The sequence below is a fragment of the Oncorhynchus gorbuscha genome, linkage group LG18, assembly GCF_021184085.1.
Source record: "Oncorhynchus gorbuscha isolate QuinsamMale2020 ecotype Even-year linkage group LG18, OgorEven_v1.0, whole genome shotgun sequence".
Lineage (NCBI taxonomy): Eukaryota > Metazoa > Chordata > Actinopteri > Salmoniformes > Salmonidae > Oncorhynchus > Oncorhynchus gorbuscha.
Window position 1 is genome coordinate 82,916,148 of NC_060190.1, and position 19,495 is coordinate 82,935,642.

Below are 19,495 nucleotides of genomic sequence, written 5' to 3' on the forward strand. Positions count from 1 at the left end.
CTTATGTCAGGCAGCAATGTAGTGCGCTGCCAACCCACAGCTATCTGCATCTTCCCCCAACAGGATGGGTAGCCTATTCTCATCAGAGAGGTCTTTGAAACCTTGAATAATGCTTTCAAATTTGAGGAAATGACAATCTAATTGTTTTATATTTAAAAAAAAAATTGATCAGAAAATGCAGCTATGTCTCAGGTTCTGCTGTGGAGCAGTGGTTGCACAACCATTCCTCTACAGGGAACCAGGCTTCTCAATGGCAAGGCTTTTGTCAATTTGTCAAGGTTTTTCTAAGGTTTTGAACAGTAACCATGGTCAAATAGTTAGCCATGGTGTACTGTCAATTTAGGGCCAGATAGCACTGCATTTTGCTTTGTGCTTGTGTTTCCCAAAAGGTAATGTTGTTTTGTTTTGACTGTGTTGTAATTTGGTTTATTCGGATTGATTCAATGTTCTAGTCAGCCCAGGACTAGCTGGATAGGGGGAGTCTTTTCTTTGCTCAGCTCTTGGTATTGCAGGGCATGGTAATGATATGAGAGGGGGCCACTGTATTTTAGATGTTTCCAAAACTGAATTGCTATTTTTTGAGTTTTCATTATTAGTGGTTATTGGCCTAATTATGTCCTGCTTGTCAAGGCTCAGGAGAAGACCCAGATGCAGACAGTTTCACCTTTATTTAACCAGGTAGGCTAGTTTATTTAACCAGGTAGGCTAGTTGAGAACAAGTTCTCATTTGCAACTGCGACCTGGCCAAGATAAAGCAAAGCAGTTCGACACATACAACAACACAGAGTTACACATGGAGTAAACAAACATACAGCCAATAATACAGTAGAAAGTATCTATATACAGTGTGAGCATATGTGGTAAGATTAAGGAGGTAAGGCAATAAATAGGCCATAGTGGCAAAATAATTACAATTTAACAATTAAACACTGGAGTGATACATGTGCAGAAGATGAATGTGCAATACCACTGGGTACTACTACTACCAGGGTGCAAAAGAGCAACAACAACAAAAAATAACAATATGGGGATGATGTAGTTGGATGGGCTATTTACAGATGGGCTATGTACAGGTGCAATGATCGGTAAGCTGCTCTGACAGCTGATGCTTAAAGTTAGTGAGGGAGACATAAGACTCCAGCTTCAGGGATTTTTGCAGTTCGTTTCAGTCATTTGCAGCAGAGAACTGGAAGTAAAGGCGGCCAAAGAAGGAGTTGGCTTTGGGGATGACCAGTAAAATATACCTGCTGGAGCGTGTGCTATGGGTGGGTGCTGCTATGGTGACCAGTGAGCTGAGATAAATCAAATCAAATCAAAATTCTTTATATAGCCCTTCGTACATCAGCTGATATTTCAAAGTGCTGTACAGAAACCCAGCCTAAAACCCCAAACAGCAAACAATGCAGGTGTAGAAGCATAAGATAAGGCATAAGATAAGCATAAGATAAGGCTGGGTTTTACCTAGCAAAGACTTTTATAGATGACCTGGAGCCAGTGGGTTTGGCGACGAATATGAAGCGAGGGCCAGGCAACGAAAGCATACAGGTTGCAGTGGTGGGTAGTATATGGAGCTTTGGTGACAAAATGGATGGCACTGTGATAGACTGCATACAATTTGCTGAGAAGTGTGTTGGAGGCTATTTTGTAAATGACATCGCCCAAGTCAAGGATCGGTAGGATGGTCAGTTTTATGAGGGTGTGTTTGGCAGCATGAGTGAAGGCTGCTTTGTTGCGATTCTAGATTTAATTTTGGATTGGAGATGCTTAATGTGAGTCTGGAAGGAGAGTTTACAGTCTAAGCAGACCCCTAGGTATTTGTAGTTGTCCACATATTCTAAGTCAGAACCGTCCAGAGTAGTGATGCTCGACGGGCGGGTGGGTGTGGGCAGCGATCGGTTGAAGAACATGCATTTAGTTTTACTTGCATTTAACAGCAGTTGGAGGCCATGGAAGGAGTGGTGTATGGCATTGAAGCGCATCTGAAGGTGTGTTAACACAGTGTCCACAGAAGGGCCAGAAGTATACAGAATGGTGTCGTCTGCGTAGAGGTGTATCAGAGAATCAGAAGCAAGAGCGACATCTTTAATGTATACAGAGTAAAGAATCTGCCCGAGAATTGAAGCCTGTGATACCCCCATAGAGACTTCCAGAGGTCCGGCCAACACGTGTCTCCGATTTGACACACTGAACTCTATCTGAGAAGTAGTTGGTGAATCAGGCGAGGCATTCATTTGAGAAACCAAGGTTGGTGAGTCTGCTGATAAGAATGCGATGATTGACAGAGTCGAAAGTCTTGGCCAGGTCAAAGAATACCGCTGCACAGTATTGTCTTTTATCGATGGCAGTTATGATATCGTTTAGGACCTTGAGCGTGGCTGAGGTGCACCCATGACCAGCTTGGAAATCAGATTGCATAGCGGAGAAGGTACGATGGGATTCAAAATGGTTGGTGATCTGTTTGTTAATTTGGCTTTCGAAGACTTTAGAAAGGTAGGGTAGGATATAGGTGTGTAACAGTTTGGGTCTAGAATGTCTCCCCCTTTGAAGAGGGGGATGACCGCGGCAGCTTTCCAGTCTAGGGATTTCATATGATACAAAAGAGAGGTTGAACAGGCTGGTAATAGGGATTCCAGATTGTCTAGCCCAGCTGATTTGTAGGGGGCCAGATTGTCTAGCCCAGCTGATTTGTAGGGGTTCCAGATTGTCTAGCCCAGCTGATTTGTAGGGGTCCAGATTGTCTAGCCCAGCTGATTTGTAGGGGTCCAGATTGTCTAGCCCAGCTGATTTGTAGGGGTCCAGATTGTCTAGCCCAGCTGATTTGTAGGGGTCCAGATTGTCTAGCCCAGCTGATTTGTAGGGCTGATCCAGATTGTCTAGCCCAGCTGATTTGTAGGGGTCCAGATTGTCTAGCCCAGCTGATTTGTAGGGGTCCAGATTGTCTAGCCCAGCTGATTTGTAGGGGTTCCAGATTGTCTAGCCCAGCTGATTTGTAGGGGTCCAGATTGTCCCCAGCTGATTTGTAGGGGTCCAGATTGTCTAGCCCAGCTGATTTGTAGGGGTCCAGATTGTCTAGCCCAGCTGATTTGTAGGGGTCCAGATTGTCTAGCCCAGCTGATTTGTAGGGGTCCAGATTGTCTAGCCCAGCTGATTTGTAGGGGTCCAGATTGTCTAGCCCAGCTGATTTGTAGGGGTCCAGATTGTCTAGCCCAGCTGATTTGTAGGGTTCCAGATTGTCTAGCCCAGCTGATTTGTAGGGGTCCAGATTGTCTGAGCCCAGCTGATTTGTAGGGGTCCAGATTGTCTAGCCCAGCTGATTTGTAGGGGTCCAGATTGTCTAGCCCAGCTGATTTGTAGGGGTCCAGATTGTCTAGCCCAGCTGATTTGTAGGGGTCCAGATTGTCTAGCCCAGCTGATTTGTAGGGGTCCAGATTGTCTAGCCCAGCTGATTTGTAGGGGTCCAGATTGTCTAGCCCAGCTGATTTGTAGGGGTCCAGATTGTCTTGTCTAGCCCAGCTGATTTGTAGGGGTCCAGATTGTCTAGCCCAGCTGATTTGTAGGGGTCCAGATTGTCTAGCCCAGCTGATTTGTAGGGGTTCCAGATTGTCTAGCCCAGCTGATTTGTAGGGGTCCAGATTGTCTAGCCCAGCTGATTTGTAGGGGTCCAGATTGTCTAGCCCAGCTGATTTGTAGGGGTCCAGATTGTCTAGCCCAGCTGATTTGTAGGGGTCCAGATTGTCTAGCCCAGCTGATTTGTAGGGGTTCCAGATTGTCTAGCCCAGCTGATTTGTAGGGGTCCAGATTGTCTAGCCCAGCTGATTTGTAGGGGTCCAGATTTTCCAGCTCTTTCAGAACATCAGCTTTCTGGATTTGGATGAAGGAGAAATGGAGGAGGCATGGGCAAGTTGCTGTGGGGGGAGCAAAGAGCTGTTGACCGAGGTTGGGGTAGCCAGGAGGAAAGCATGGCCAGCCGTAGAGAAATGCTTATTGAAATGATCGATTATCGTAGATTTATCGGTGGTGACAGTGTTTCCTAGCCTCAGTGTAGTGGGCAGCTGGGAGGAGGTGCTTTTATTCTCCATGGACTTTACAGTGTCCCAGAACTTTTTGGAGTTAGTGCTACAGGATGCGCATTTCTGTTTGAAAAAGCTAGGTTTTGCTTTCCTAACTGTGTGGGTATATTGTTTCCTAACTTCACTGAAAATGTGCATATCACGGGGGCTATACGATGCTTATGCAGTATGCCACATGATGTTTTTGTGCTGGTCAAGGGCAGTCAGGTCTGGAGAGAACCAAGGGCTATATCTGTTCTTAGTTCTACATTTTTTGAGGATACCCGGGCCAGGTCGATTAGAAAGGCTTGCTCGCTGAAGTGTTTTAGGGAGCATTTGACGGTGATGGTGGTCGTTTGACCACGGACCCATTACGGACGCAGTCAATGAGGCAGTGATCGCTGAGATCCAGGTTGAAGACAGCAGAGGTATGTTTACAGATTTGGTGTTGTACCTGGTATGTTCCTTGATAATTTGTGTGTGATTGAGGGCATCTAGTTTAGATTGTAGGATGGCCTGGGTGTTAAGCATATCCCAGTTTAGGTCACCTAACAGTACAAACTCTGAAGATAAATGGGGGGCAATTAATTCACATATGGTGTCCAGGGCACAGCTGGGGGCTGAGGGGGGTCTATAACAAGCGGCAACAGTGAGAGACTTATTTCTGGAAAGGTGGATTTAAAAAAAGTAGAAGCTCGAACTGTTGGGCATAGACCTGTATAGCATGACATAACTCTGCAGGCTATCTCTGCAGTAGTTTGCAACTCCACCCCCTTTGGCAGTTCTATCTTGGAGGAACATGTTGTAGTTGGGGATGGACATTTCTGAATTTTTGTTTTGCCTTCCTAAACCGGGATTCAGACACGGCTAGGACATCAGGGTTGGCGGAGTGTGTTAAAGCAGTGAATAAAACAAACTTAGGGAGGAGGCTTCTGATGTTAACATGCATGAAACCAAGGCTTTTACGGTTACAGAAGTCAACAAATGAGAGCACCTGGGGAATGGGAGTGGAACTGGGGGCTACAGGGTCTGGGTTAACCTCTACATCGCCAGAGGAACAGATAAGGGTACTGCTAAAGGCTATAAGAACTGGTCGTCTAGTGCATTGGGGACAGAGAATAAAAGGACCAGATTTCTGGGCGTGGTAGAATAGATTCAGGGCATAATGTACAGACAATGGTATAGTAGGATGTGAGTACAGTGGAGGTAAACCTAAGTGTTGAGTGACGATGAGAGAGGTTTTGTCTCTGGTGGTGTCAGTTAAGACAGGTGAGGTCTTCGCATATGTGTGGGGTGGGACAAAAGAGCTTTATAAGGCATTTTGAGCAGGCCTGGGGGCTCTACAGTGAAATAGAACAATAAGAACAAGCAAAGACAGCAGTAGACAAGGCATTTTGACATTAGAGAGAGGCATAAAGCAATCACAGGTGTTGCTTAGGAGAGCTATGACAACAACAGGTAAATGGTGATGAATGGGCAGAGAGGGTCAGTTAGATACGTACAGGACCTGAGGTGGAGGCTGGGGCCAACAGGTAAATGGTGATGAATGGGCAGAGAGGGTCAGTGAGGTACATACAGGACCTGAGTTGGAGGCTGGGGCCGACAGGTAAATGGCGATGATTGGGCAGAGCACGCCAGTTAGCTACATACAGGACCTGAGTTTAAGGCTGGGGCCAACAGGTAAATGGTGATGAATGGGCAGAGAGGGTCAGTTAGATACCTACAGGACCTGAGTTCGAGGCTGGGGCCGACAGGTGAACAAAATGAGGTACCGTGTTATTGAAACAGTCCAGGAGGCTTCAGCTGTGTAGCCGAGTGATCATAGGGTGAAAAGCTCAAGGCTAGCTGGTGCTTGCTTCGGGACCGTTAGCTAACAGTAGCCAGACGTTTGCAGCTAGCTAACTGCGATGATCCGGTGTAATGATCCAGAGCGGCAGGAATCCGGTGATGTGGTAGAGAGAAACAGTCTGATATGCTCTGGGTTGATATCGCGCTGTGCAGACTGGTAGGTTTTGTCCGAGCTAAGGCTGGCTGGTGACTGAGAAAAAGGTGAAGACCGCTAGCCGTGGCTAACAAAGACTAATAGCTAGTTAGCTGGCTTGATCCTGATGGAAGTTCCAGTTATAAGGAATAAAAATTGCAGAACCCTACCACATTGGGTGAGGCGGGTTACAGGAAAGTATATTTAGTTCGTAGATAGAAAGTGAGATTAAGTTATATACAAAAAAGACTGGCTATTTACACGGGATAAGACACGGGATAAGACAAAGACAAATACACACGTCCTACTGCTAAGCCATCTTGGGTTTATACGATATTCCGGGTATCCATTTATACGATAGTCCGGGTATCCATGTGATTAGCTGTTCAGCAGCCTTATGGATTGAGGGTAGAAGCTGTTCAACAATGTTAAGGATTGGGGGAAGCTGTTCAAGCTGTTCAGCAGTCTTTTGGATTCGGGGCAGAACCTGAAATTATTTAGGTTACCATCAGGTCCGCATGCTTTAAAAAATGTGAGTGCCTGAAATTTGTTATAGAGCTCCTGGTCAGTAAATTGGGGAATCCAATTGATTTTGATTGTCCTTTCTAGCTTTTTCGAATACATTGAACTTCCCATGAATTTGACATTGTTCTGCGTTTGCATCAATTTGAACGATGTTGTAGAGGGTTTTTAAATGGGTTGTCCATATGTCCCCATTTTGTATCGCTAATTCCTCTAGTTTGAATTTTCCTTCAGGTTGTGTTTATGGACTCCTCAGTTAGTGTCAGCTGCTTGCTGTTGAACTGTGCTTTTTTGGTTCCGAATGTTACGTTTATAGAGTTTCAAAGTCTCACAGTAATGAAGGCGTAATTCACCATTATTTGGGTCTCCGTGCTTTTGGTTGGATGTTCTAAGTTTTTTTTTTTGTTGAGGTAATTCAAGTAATATGTAGATATAGGTAAAGGGACTATGCATAGATAATTAACAGAGAGGAGCAGCAGCGTAAAAATGGGGGGTGGAGTGGGGACAATGCAAACAGGTAGCCATTTGATTGGCTGTTCAACAGTATTATAGCTTGGAGGGTAGAAGCTGAAGCCTTTTGGACCGAGACTTGGCGATCTGGTACCGCCTGCCGTGTGGTAGCAGAGAAAACATTCTATGATTACAGTAGGGTGGCTGGAATCTTTGGCAATTTTTGAGGGCCTTCCTCTGACACCGCCTGGTATAGAGGTCCTGGATGGCAGGAAGCTTGGCCCCAGTGATGTGCTGGGCCATTCGCACTACCCTCTAACAGTTCCCTGTTAGTCCTATAGGTGATGCTGGGTTAAATCTGAGCTCTCTTCTCTTCCCTTCCTCTCCTCTCCTCCTCCCTCTCACCTCTCAGTGATGGAACAGCAGCAGGGGGAGGGTGCTCTGGGGGGTGTGGTCTCGGGGGTGCGGACCCCTCCGGTAAGGATGAACAGTAAACTGGCCAGTCTGGGACGGATCTTTAAACCCTGGAAGTGGAGGAAAAAGAAGCAGCAGAACTCCTCAGGTGACCAAGATGGACGCTTGACTTTTATCTAACGGAATGTATGTGTGATGAACCTGCTGATATTGTTCTGTGTGTTTCAGCTGTAGAGAGGAAGGCAGCGGTACCACAGACCCCAGACCAACTGGTTAGGAGGGGCCTGGAGACCCCAGACCAACGGGTTAGGAGGGGCCTGGAGACCCCAGACCAACTGGTTAGGAGGGGCCTGGAGAGCCCAGACCAACTGGTTAGGAGGGGCCTAGAGGGGACTGAGCCAGGTACACACACACACACACACACACACACACACACACACACACACACACACACACACACACACACACACACACACACACACACACACACACACACACACACACTCACACTCACACACACACACACACACACACACACACACACACACCACACACACACACACACCACTAATAATAAAAACACCACTCCCACACACACACACACACACACACACACACACACACACTCCCACACACAACCCACTGTAGTAATAAAAATGTTAATACTTTCATGCCGATAAACTTCTGTATAACTCCTGTGTCTGTGTGTCTGTGTGTGTGTTTAGAGTGTTGTGAGGCGTGTGGGGGTGTAGAGGACCCTCCCAGCCAATCAGATACAGAGGAGGAGGAACCTCTGGCTCCCCTGGCAACCACCTCAGAGGACCTGGTCAGCGACGAAGACAACCCCTCTACAGGTACGACCTCTGACCTCCGACCTCTAACCTCTGACCCCTCTACAGGTAGGACAAATGTCCCCCAAATTTTGAGTTAGGACTGCAGTGCAGTGTCGGCTGTTTTCTTGAACCTCTGCAGTCATATTATGTATGGCATCTTATAAAGGCACAATGATATGAGATCAGAACCACAGTAAGCCAGCTGATTCATTTCAGATTTACAAGAAAACTTTTAATATCAATAATTTGACAGAGGACTGTGTTGTTGATGATGATATTGTTTGTTTCCGTGGTGGACCTGACAGAGGACTGTGTTGTTGATGATCAAATCAAATCAAATGTATTTATATAGCCCTTCGTACATCAGCTGATACCTCAAAGTGCTGTACAGAAACACAGCCTAAAACCCCAAACAGCAAGCAATGCAGGTGTAGTAGCCCCAGTAAGCCAGTGACTCAGCCCCTGTAATATTAGAGGCAGCACGGTGGCTAGAAAAACTCCCTAGAAAGGCCAAAACCTAGGAAGAAACCTAGAGAGGAACCAGGCTATGTGGGGTGGCCAGTCCTCTTCTGGCTGTGCCGGGTGGAGATTATAACAGAACATGGCCAAGATGTTCAAATGTTCATAAATGACCAGCATGGTCGAATAATAGTAAGGCAGAACAGTTGAAACTGGAGCAGCAGCATGGCTAGGTGGACTGGGGACAGCAAGGAGTCATCATGTCAGGTAGTCCTGGGGCATGGTCCTAGGGCTCAGGTCCTCCGAGAGAGAGAAAGAAAGAAGGAGAGAATTAGAGAACGCACACTTAGATTCACACAGGACACCGAATAGGACAGGAGAAGTACTCCAGATATAACAAACTGACCCTAGCCCCCCGACACAAACTACTGCAGCATAAATACTGGAGGCTGAGACAGGAGGGGACAGGAGACACTGTGGCCCCATCCGAGGACACCCCCGGACAGGGCCAAACAGGAAGGATATAACCCCACCCACTTTGCCAAAGCACAGCCCCCACACCACTAGAGGGATATCTTCAACCACCAACTTACCATCCTGAGACAAGGCTGAGTATAGCCCACAAAGATCTCCGCTACGGCACAACCCAAGGGGGGGGGGGGCGCCAACCCAGACAGGCCGACTACAACAGTGAATCAACGCACTCAGGTGATGCACCCCCTGCAGGGACGGCATGAGAGAGCCCCAGTAAGCCAGTGACTCAGCCCCTGTAATAAGGTTAGAGGCAGAGAATCCCAGTGGAAAGAGGGGAACCGGCCAGGCAGAGACAGCAAGGGCGGTTCGTTGCTCCAGAGCCTTTCCGTTCACCTTCCCACTCCTGGGCCAGACTACACTCAATCATATGACCCACTGAAGAGATGAGTCTTCAGTAAAGACTTAAAGGTTGAGACCGAGTTTGCGTCTCTGACATGGGTAGGCAGACCGTTCCATAAAAATGGAGCTCTATAGGAGAAAGCCCTGCCTCCAGCTGTTTGCTTAGAAATTCTAGAGACAATTAGGAGGCCTGCGTCTTGTGACCGTAGCGTACGTGTAGGTATGTACGGCAGGACCAAATCAGAGAGATAGGTAGGAGCAAGCCCATGTAATGCTTTGTAGGTTAGCAGTAAAACCTTGAAATCAGCCCTTGCTTTGACAGGAAGCCAGTGTAGAGAGGCTAGCACTGGAGTAATATGATCAAATATTTTGGTTCTAGTCAGGATTCTAGCAGCCGTATTTAGCACTAACTGAAGTTTATTTAGTGCTTTATCCGGGTAGCCGGAAAGTAGAGCATTGCAGTAATCTAACCTAGAAGTGACAATAGCATGGATTCATTTTTCTGCATCATTTTTGGACAGAAAGTTTCTGATTTTTGCAATATTACGTAGATGGAAAAAAGCTGTCCTCGAAATGGTCTTGATATGTTCTTCAAAAGAGAGATCAGGGTCCAGAGTAACGCCGAGGTCCTTCACAGTCAGATTCAACAGAAGATCTCTTTGTTTCTTGGGACCTAGAACAAGCATCTCTGTTTTGTCCGAGTTTAATAGTAGAAAGTTTGCAGCCATCCACTTCCTTATGTCTGAAACACATGCTTCTAGCGAGGGCAATTTTGGGGCTTCACCATGTTTCATTGAAATGTACAGCTGTGTGTCATCCGCATAGCAGTGAAAGTTAACATTATGTTTTCGAATAACATCCCCAAGAGGTAAAATATATAGTGAAAACAATAGTGGTCCTAAAACGGAACCTTGAGGAACACCGAAATTTACAGTTGATTTGTCAGAGGACAAACCATTCACAGAGACAAACTGATATCTTTCCGACAGATAAGATCTAAACCAGGCCAGAACATGTCCGTGTCGACCAATTTGGGTTTCCAATCTCTCCAAAAGAATGTGGTGATCGATGGTATCAAAAGCAGCACTAAGGTCTAGGAGCACGAGGACAGATGCAGAGCCTCGGTCCGATGCCATTAAAATGTAATTTACCACCTTCACAAGTGCCGTCTCAGTGCTATGATGGGGTCTAAAACCAGACTGAAGCATTTCGTATACATTGTTTGTCTTCAGGAAGGCAGTGAGTTGCTGCGCAACAGCCTTCTCTAAAATTTTTGAGAGGAATGGAAGATTCGATATAGGCCGATAGTTTTTTATATTTTCTGGGTCAAGGTTTGGCTTTTTCAAGAGAGGCTTTATTACTGCCACTTTTAGTGAGTTTGGTACACATCCAGTGGATAGAGAGCCGTTTATTATGTTCAACATAGGAGGGCCAAGCAGGAAACAACATGATGATATTGTTTGTTTCAGTGGTGGACCTGACAGAGGATATTGTGATGGTGGCCCTCCCGAGCCAGAGTGAGGAGGATGCGTCCCTCTGCGACTCCTGTGTGGACAATACTCTGGGACAGGCTGAGACAGGAGGGGGACAGGAGACACCCCACCCAATGGACCCCCCATCCTGCCGGGCCGGCACCCCGCCACCCCCCAACCGGCCCAAACTACTGACCAGGCTGGGCAGTCTAGAGGGTAAGTCTCATATCAGCTTCTAGCTAGCCTCTGTTACTGGCCTGTTTGCCTGATAGCAAACGCTAAGAAGCCTCATACTGCTGGCTTAATACGGTCCAAGCTGGGCTGACAGGGGGTTGAACTATCACAGATCATCATAGTATCTTATACCTCTCCACCAGGCTAGTATGTTATATATTTATATATATATATATAAATACTGTATACAGTGCATTCAGAAAGTATTAAGACCCCTTGTCTCTGTCCACATTTTGTTACATTACAGCCTTATTCTAAAATGATCAATCTACACACAATACCCCATAATGCCAAAGCAAATCATTTTTGAAAAACAAATTATAAATAAAATCACATTTAGATAAGTTTTCAGACCCTTTACTCAAAACATTGTCGAAGCACCTTTGGCAGTGATTACAGCCTCAAGTCTTCTTGGGTATGATGCTACCAGCTTGGCACACCTGTAATTGGGGAGTTTCTCCCATTCTTCTCTGCAGATCCTCTCAAGCTCTGTCAGGTTGGATGGGGAGCGTTGCTGCACAGCTTTTTTCAGGTCTCTCCAGAGATGTTCGATCTGGTTCAAGTCCGGGCTCTGGTTGGGCCACTCAAGGACATTCAGAGACTTGTCCTGGCTGTGTGAGGAAGGGTTGTTGTCTTGTTGGAAGGTGAATCTTCGCCCCAGTCTGAGGTCCTGAGCACTCTGGAGCAGGTTTTTATTAAGGATCTCTCTGTACTTTGTACGTTCATCTTTCCCTTGATGCTGACCAGTCTCCAAGTCCCTTCCGCTGAAAAACATCCCCACAGCATGATGCTGCCACCACCATGCTTCACCATAGGGAATGGTAAGAGGTTTCCTCCAGATGTGACACTTGGCATTCAGGCCAAAGAGTTCAATCTTGGTTTCATAAAAATGTATTTTATTTGTCATTTGCGCCAAATACAACAGGTGTACTGTGAAATGCTTACTTACAAGCCCTTAACCGACAATGCAGTTTTAAGAAAATAGAGCTAAGTAATTGTTTATTAAAAAATATAAGTAAAAAATAAAACATTGAAAAAGGTAATAATAAAATACCAACAATGAGGCTGTATACAGGGGTCACCGAGTCAATGTGCGGGGTGTACAGGTTAGTCAAAGGGATTTGTACATGTAGGAGACCAGAGAATCTTATTTTTCATGGTCTGAGAGTCCTTTAGGTGCCTTTTGGCAAACTGCAAGTGGGCTGGCGTGCCTTTTACTGAGGAGTGGCTTCCGTCTGGCCACTCTACCATAAAGACCTGATTGGTGGAGTGCTGCAGAGATGGTTGTCCTTCTTCCTTCTGGAAGATTCTCCCATCTCCACAGAGGAACTCTGGAGCTCTGTCAGAGTGACATCAGGTTCTTGGTCACCTCCCTGACCAAGGCCGTTCTCCCCCGATTGCTCAGTTTGGCCTGGCGGCCAAACATCTTCCAGTTATCAATGATGAAGGCCACTGTGTTCTTGGGGACCTTCAATGCTGCATATTTTTTTTTGTACCTTGACACAATCCTGTCTCGTAGTTCTACAGACAATTCCTTCGACCTCATGGTTTGGTTTTTGCTCTGACGTGCACTGTCAACTGTGGGACCTTATATAGACAAGTGTGTGCCTTCCCAAATCATGTCCAATCAATTGAATTTACACATGTGGACTCCATCTCAAGCATGATCACTGGAATGTGGTATGCACCTGAGCTCATTTTTGAGTCTCATAGCAAAGAGTCTGAATACTTATGTTAATAAGGTATTTCAGTTTAGTATAAATTTGCACAAAAAATTGTACTTGTTTTTGCTTTGTCATTATGGAGAATAGTGTTTAGATTGATGAGTGAATTTTTAAAATAATAATTAATCCAACCATAATGTCTGATAACAGACAGGTCCTCAACCTAATCCATGAAGAGGTCTCCAACCATAATGTCTGATAACAGACAGGTCCTCAACCCCCATGAAGAGGTCTCCAACCATAATGTCTGATAACAGACAGGTCCTCAACCTAACCCATGAAGAGGTCTCCAACCATAATGTCTGATAACAGACAGGTCCTCAACCTAATCCATGAAGAGGTCTCCAACCATAATGTCTGATAACAGACAGGTCCTCAACCTAATCCATGAAGAGGTCTCCAACCATAATGTCTGATAACAGACAGGTCCTCAACCCATGAAGAGGTCTCCAACCATGATGTCTGATAACAGACAGGTCCTCAACCCATGAAGAGGTCTCCAATCATAATGTCTGTACCATTTTACCCAGGACCTTCACCAATTATATTTACTAACAGAGTAACACTGTCTGATAAGAGGTCATATCCCATGAAGAGATCTCCAACCATTCTACCCAGGACCTTCACCATTATATTTACCAACAGAGTAACAGTAACATTATATTATTATAATACTCTCTCCAGGTCCTCACCCTTTCCCTAAGTCGGGTGCTAACCCAGAGAGGAAGAAGTCTCCAGCCACTTTCCCCAGGACCTTCACTCTGCCCAGAACCTCCCCGGATTCCTTGCTGAGAGGACGGATCACCACGCCTACTGGCTCTCCCCACCTGGGGATGCTGCACCCCCCACCACCACCCAGCTGCATCATTGAGGAGCTCCATCGCGCCCAGGCCACCAAACACAGACAGCACAGGTAGGACACCAATCAATCAATCACCAAACACAGACAGCACAGGTAGGACACCAATCAATCAATCACCAAACACAGACAGCACAGGTAGGACACCAATCAATCAATCACCAAACACAGACAGCACAGGTAAGACCCCAATCACAGACAGCACAGGTAGGACATCAATCAATCAATCACCAAACACAGACAGCACAGGTAGGACACCAATCAATCAATCACCAAACACAGACAGCACAGGTAGGACACCAATCAATCAATCACCAAACACAGACAGCACAGGTAGGACACCAATCAATCAATCACCAAACACAGACAGCACAGGTAGGACACCAATCAATCAATCACCAAACACAGACAGCACAGGTAAGACCCCAATCACAGACAGCACAGGTAGGACATCAATCAATCAATCACCAAACACAGACAGCACAGGTAAGACCCCAATCACAGACAGCACAGGTAGGACATCAATCAATCAATCACCAAACACAGACAGCACAGGTAGGACACCAATCAATCAATCAATCACCAAACACAGACAGCACAGGTAGGACACCAATCAATCAATCAATCACCAAACACAGACAGCACAGGTAGGACACCAATCAATCAATCAATCAATCACCAAACACAGACAGGACAGGTAGATGGATGGAAAGCATGTTGTTGTAGGGTAAAGTGCCTTGCTCAAGGCCACAACGGTTGAGGATTGTTAGGATGTGAACCCAGCAGCCCTTCAGTTGCCAGATCAATCCCCCCTTTTATTTGAAGGGATCTATGTGCTCTGTTGTCCTCCAGTTTCCAACCAAATGAGATACACTCTTCTCCGAAGCGTCGGTCCGACGGTCATCTGTTGCATACAGCCAGCGTGGAGAAAGAGCTGTTTGGAGCCTCGGAGAGAGAGAAGGAGAGAGAGAAGGAGAGGGAGAAGGAGAGAGAGAGAGAGTCAGATGAGAACAAGGAGAACAGACGTCTAGACGATCCTGACCGTTGGAACGACTCCGTCATCTCCGGTAAACACCCACACCCACACCCACACCCACACGCACCCACCCACCCACCCACCCACCTACCCACCCACCCACCCACCTACCCACCCACCCACAAACGCGCACACATGCACACGCACAGAAGCACACACACACAAACACACACTCAAACACACACACACGCACAGAAACACACGCACACAAACATACACACAAACACACATGCACACGCACAGAAACACACGCACACGCACAGAAACACACGCACATGCTCACATGCACACAAACACATGCACACAAACACACACACATGCACACGCACAGAAACACACACACAAACACACAAACACACATGCACACGCACAGAAACACACGCACACGCACAGAAACACACGCACATGCTCACATGCACACAAACACATGCACACAAACACACACACATGCACACGCACACGCACACAAACACACACACATGCACACACACACAAACACACACACATAGAAGCACACAAACACACACACATAGAAACACACCTTCAGCCAATCAGTGTTTGGCTGTGCTGCTGTAGTGCATTGTGTCCTCAACTCTCTGAGTCCTCAGAGTATCTCTCCTCTCCTATATATACAGAGTTATGTGGAGATACCTTCAAATTAGTGGATTCGGCTATTTCAGCCATACCCATTACTGATAGGTGTATAAAATCGAGCACACAGCCATGCAATCTCCATAAACGAACATTGTCAGTAGGTCTTAGCATCATGTCTGATTCTCTGTAATAATGCATTGTCAGTAGGTCTTAGCATCATGTCTGATTCTCTGTAATAATGCATTGTCAGTAGGTCTTAGCATCATGTCTGATTCTCTGTAATAATGCATTGTCAGTAGGTCTTAGCATCATGTCTGATTCTCTGTAATAATGCATTGTCAGTAGGTCTTAGCATCATGTCTGATTCCCTGTAATAATGCATTGTCAGTAGGTCTTAGCATCATGTCTGATTCTCTGTAATAATGCATTGTCAGTAGGTCTTAGCATCATGTCTGATTCTCTGTAATAATGGTAAGGGAATAATAATGCATTGTATTTTGTAAAATATTTTCTTTCACCAAACAACATGTTCAGTCACCTCCTTGTCTGAAGGACACGTGGAGAAACAGGTTATTAATGTCAAGCCCGGCAGGTTTTTTCAAAATGTGCGCTGGAAGTTGCTAAGAATCTTCACAACGTTCAAGTTTGGGCTCAGCAGGCCTGAAATTAGCTCAGTGGCGACATGATTTTGAGGGAACATTGATGATGGGATGTATAGACTATGGACAGTAGGTGGATAGAATATATGGTATATCTGTAGATGGTATATCTCTATAATATGTAGTATATCTGTGGAATACGTGGATCATGTAGTGTATATATACTGTATAATATATATGATAGGATGTATAGACTATGGACAGTAGGTGGATATAATATGTAGTATATCTGTAGAATACGTAGGATAGAATAGTATAGATACAGCAATGGTTGAATAGGATGGACTTGAATACCGTATATACATATGAAATGAGTAACACAGGTTGGAAACATTAAAGTGGCCAATGTTCCATTATTAAAGTGGCCAGTGTTCCATTATTAAAGTGACCAGTGTTCCATTATTAAAGTGACCAGTGTTCCATTATTAAAGTGGCCAGTGTTCCATTATTAAAGTGGCCAGTGTTCCATTATTAAAGTGGCCAGTGTTCCATTATTAAAGTGGCCAGTGTTCCATTATTAAAGTGACCAGTGTTCCATTATTAAAGTGACCAGTGTTCCATTATTAAAGTGGCCAGTGTTCCATCATTAAAGTGGCCAGTGTTCCATCATTAAAGTGGCCAGTGTTCCATTATTAAAGTGACCAGTGTCCCATGATAGGGCTCTAAGGTGCAGGGATGAGTAACCGGTGGGCAGACCGCACCGCCCTCTGGAGAGCACTGTGGTTGCGGACAGTGCAGTTGCCGTACCAGGCGGTGATACAGCCGGACAGGATGCTTTCAATGCTGCATCTATAAAAGTTTGTGAAGGTCTTAGGGGCCAAGTTAAATTTCTTCAGCCTCGTGAAGAAGAGGCGCTGTTGCACTTTCTTCAACACACTGTCTATGTAGGTGGACCATTTCAGATTGTGAGTGATGTTTTATGCCGAGGAACTTGAAGCTTACCACCTTCTCCACTGCGTTCCCATCAATGTGGAACGCATTGGGTCGTGCTCCCTCCGCTGTTTCCCGAAGTCCACAATCAGCTCCTTGTTGTTGACATTGAGTGAGAGGTTGTTTTCCTGGAACCACACTCCGCCACGACCCTCATCTCCTCCCTGTAGGCATTGTTGGTAATCATCTTTTTCTGTATTTGTATTTAGTGATATCCAATTGGTAGTTACAGTCTTGTCCCATCACTGCAACTCCACGTACTGGACTCGGGAGAGGCGAAGGTCGAGTGCCATGCAACTGCTCGAAAACACGTACCCGCCAGCCGCAATGCTTCTTCACACACTGCTCTCTTAACTTGGATGTGTCAGAAGAAACGCCATACTGCTGGCGACTGAAGTCAACATGCATGTGCCAGGCCGTCACAAGGAGTCACTAGAGCGCGATGGGACAAAGGCATTCCAGCCGGCCAAACCCTCCTCTAACCCAGGTGATGCTGGGCCAATGGCGCGCCGCCTCATGGGTCCCCTGGTTGCGGCCGGCTGCAATACAGCCCGGGATCGAACAAGCACCTGTAGTGACACCTCTAGCACTGATTAGTGCTTTAGACCGCTGCGCCACTCTGCAGGCCCTGGCCTACCACTCTTGTGTCGTCTGCAAACTTGATGATTGAGTTGGAGGCCACGCAATCATGGGTGAACAGGGAGTACAGCAGGGGGCTGAGCACACACCCCTGTGTTGAGGATCAGCAAAGTGGAGGTGATGTTTCCTACCTTCACCACCTGGGGGCGGCCTGTCAGGAAGTCCAGGACCCAATTTCACAGGGCGGGGTTGAGACCCAGTGCCTCAAGCTTAATGATGAGCTTGGAGGGTATCATGGCGCTGAATGCTGAGCTGTAGTCAATGAACAGCATTATTACATAGGTATTCTTCTTGTCCAGATGGGATAGGGCAGTGTGCAGAGTGGTGGCGATAGCATCATATGTGGATCTATTGGGGCGGTAAGTAAACTGCAGTGGGTCTAGAGTAACCGGTAAGGTGGAGGTGATATGATCCTTAACTAGCCTCTCAAAGCACTTCATGATGACAGATTTCAGTGCTACGGGGCGATAGTCATTTAGTTCAGTAACCTTTGCTTTCTTGGGTACAGGAACATAGTCCATCGGTAAATAGCCCACCCAATTTACCTACCTCATCCCCATACTGTTTTTATTTATTTACTTTTCTGCTCTTTTGCACACCAGTATCTCTACCTGCACATGACCATCTGATCATTTATCACTCCAGTGTTAATCTGCTAAATTGTAATTATTCGCCTACCTCCTCATGCCTTTTGCACAAAGACTATTTTTTTCTACTGTGTTATTGACTTGTTAATTGTTTACTCCATGTGTAACTCTGTGTTGTTGTCTGTTCACACTGCTATGCTTTATCTTGGCCAGGTCACAGTTGCAAATGAGAACTTGTTCTCAACTAGCCTACCTGGTTAAATAAAGGTGTTCTCAACTAGCTTACCTGGTTAAATAAAGGTGTTCTCAACTAGCCTACCTGGTTAAATAAAGGTGTTCTCAACTAGCCTACCTGGTTAAATAAAGGTGAAATAAAAAAACAACCTTGTTTTACTCCTCTAGATAGTTTAAAACTTTCTGAGATGTAGGCATTATTTACTATTTTACACCTAGGGTTACTATACATAACTTTAACCAATTTTATAAGAGATTGCCCAAAATTAAAATATTCTAGGCATTTATATATACTCTCCAGTCGTACTTTATCAAAAGCCTTTTCAAAAGCAGCTATGAAAACCAGGCCTGGTGTCCCCGATATTTCATAGTATTCTATTGTTTCCAGTACTTGTCTTATATTTTCTCCAATGTATCGTCCATGTAAATAACCTGTCTGATTAGGATGAATAATATCTGACAATACTTTTTAAATTCTATGGGCCAAGCATTTTGCTAGGAGTGAAGTGTAAGAGGTCTCCAATTTTTTAAATGGACTGGATCTTTCTATATACCACTTGGGTCCTGTTTCAGTAATACTGATATCAGACCTTCTTGTTCCGTGTCTGATAATCTACCATTTATATAGGAGTGGCAGGACCAACTCTGCCAAGCAGGCTCAGAATCTTGAGGGGGCAGTGCTGCTCTAGGTCTCTGACTGCATTTTGGCTGCATACAGACTGCTTATAGCAGGCCCATGAAACAGTTAGGGACTTCTCCTCAGTATCTGGGTCGTTCAGGTGGGTGTCTATGGTATAGGTTTGTGGACCGTACCATTACATTAGGACTTCTCCTCAGTATCTGGGTCGTTCAGGTGGGTGTCTAGGGTATAGGGCTGTGGACCGTACCATCAATATAGGACCATAAATAAATACATTTTAAATATAGTATATTTTAAAAATGTAGT

The 19,495-nt window shown here is 45.6% G+C and overlaps 1 protein-coding gene across 1 annotated transcript in view; it reads left to right on the plus strand.

Moving 5' to 3' along the window:
* LOC124003912 (phosphatase and actin regulator 3-like) overlaps positions 1–19,495 on the plus strand; it is a 94,009-nt gene that overhangs the window by 38,555 nt on the left and 35,959 nt on the right. Inside the window, exons 2-7 of the mRNA XM_046312562.1 lie at positions 7,415–7,564; positions 7,645–7,818; positions 8,142–8,270; positions 11,051–11,269; positions 13,696–13,924; positions 14,723–14,937. Of these exons, the coding sequence (XP_046168518.1) occupies positions 7,415–7,564; positions 7,645–7,818; positions 8,142–8,270; positions 11,051–11,269; positions 13,696–13,924; positions 14,723–14,937 (1,116 nt within the window). The remainder of the gene's footprint in view (positions 1–7,414; positions 7,565–7,644; positions 7,819–8,141; positions 8,271–11,050; positions 11,270–13,695; positions 13,925–14,722; positions 14,938–19,495) is intronic.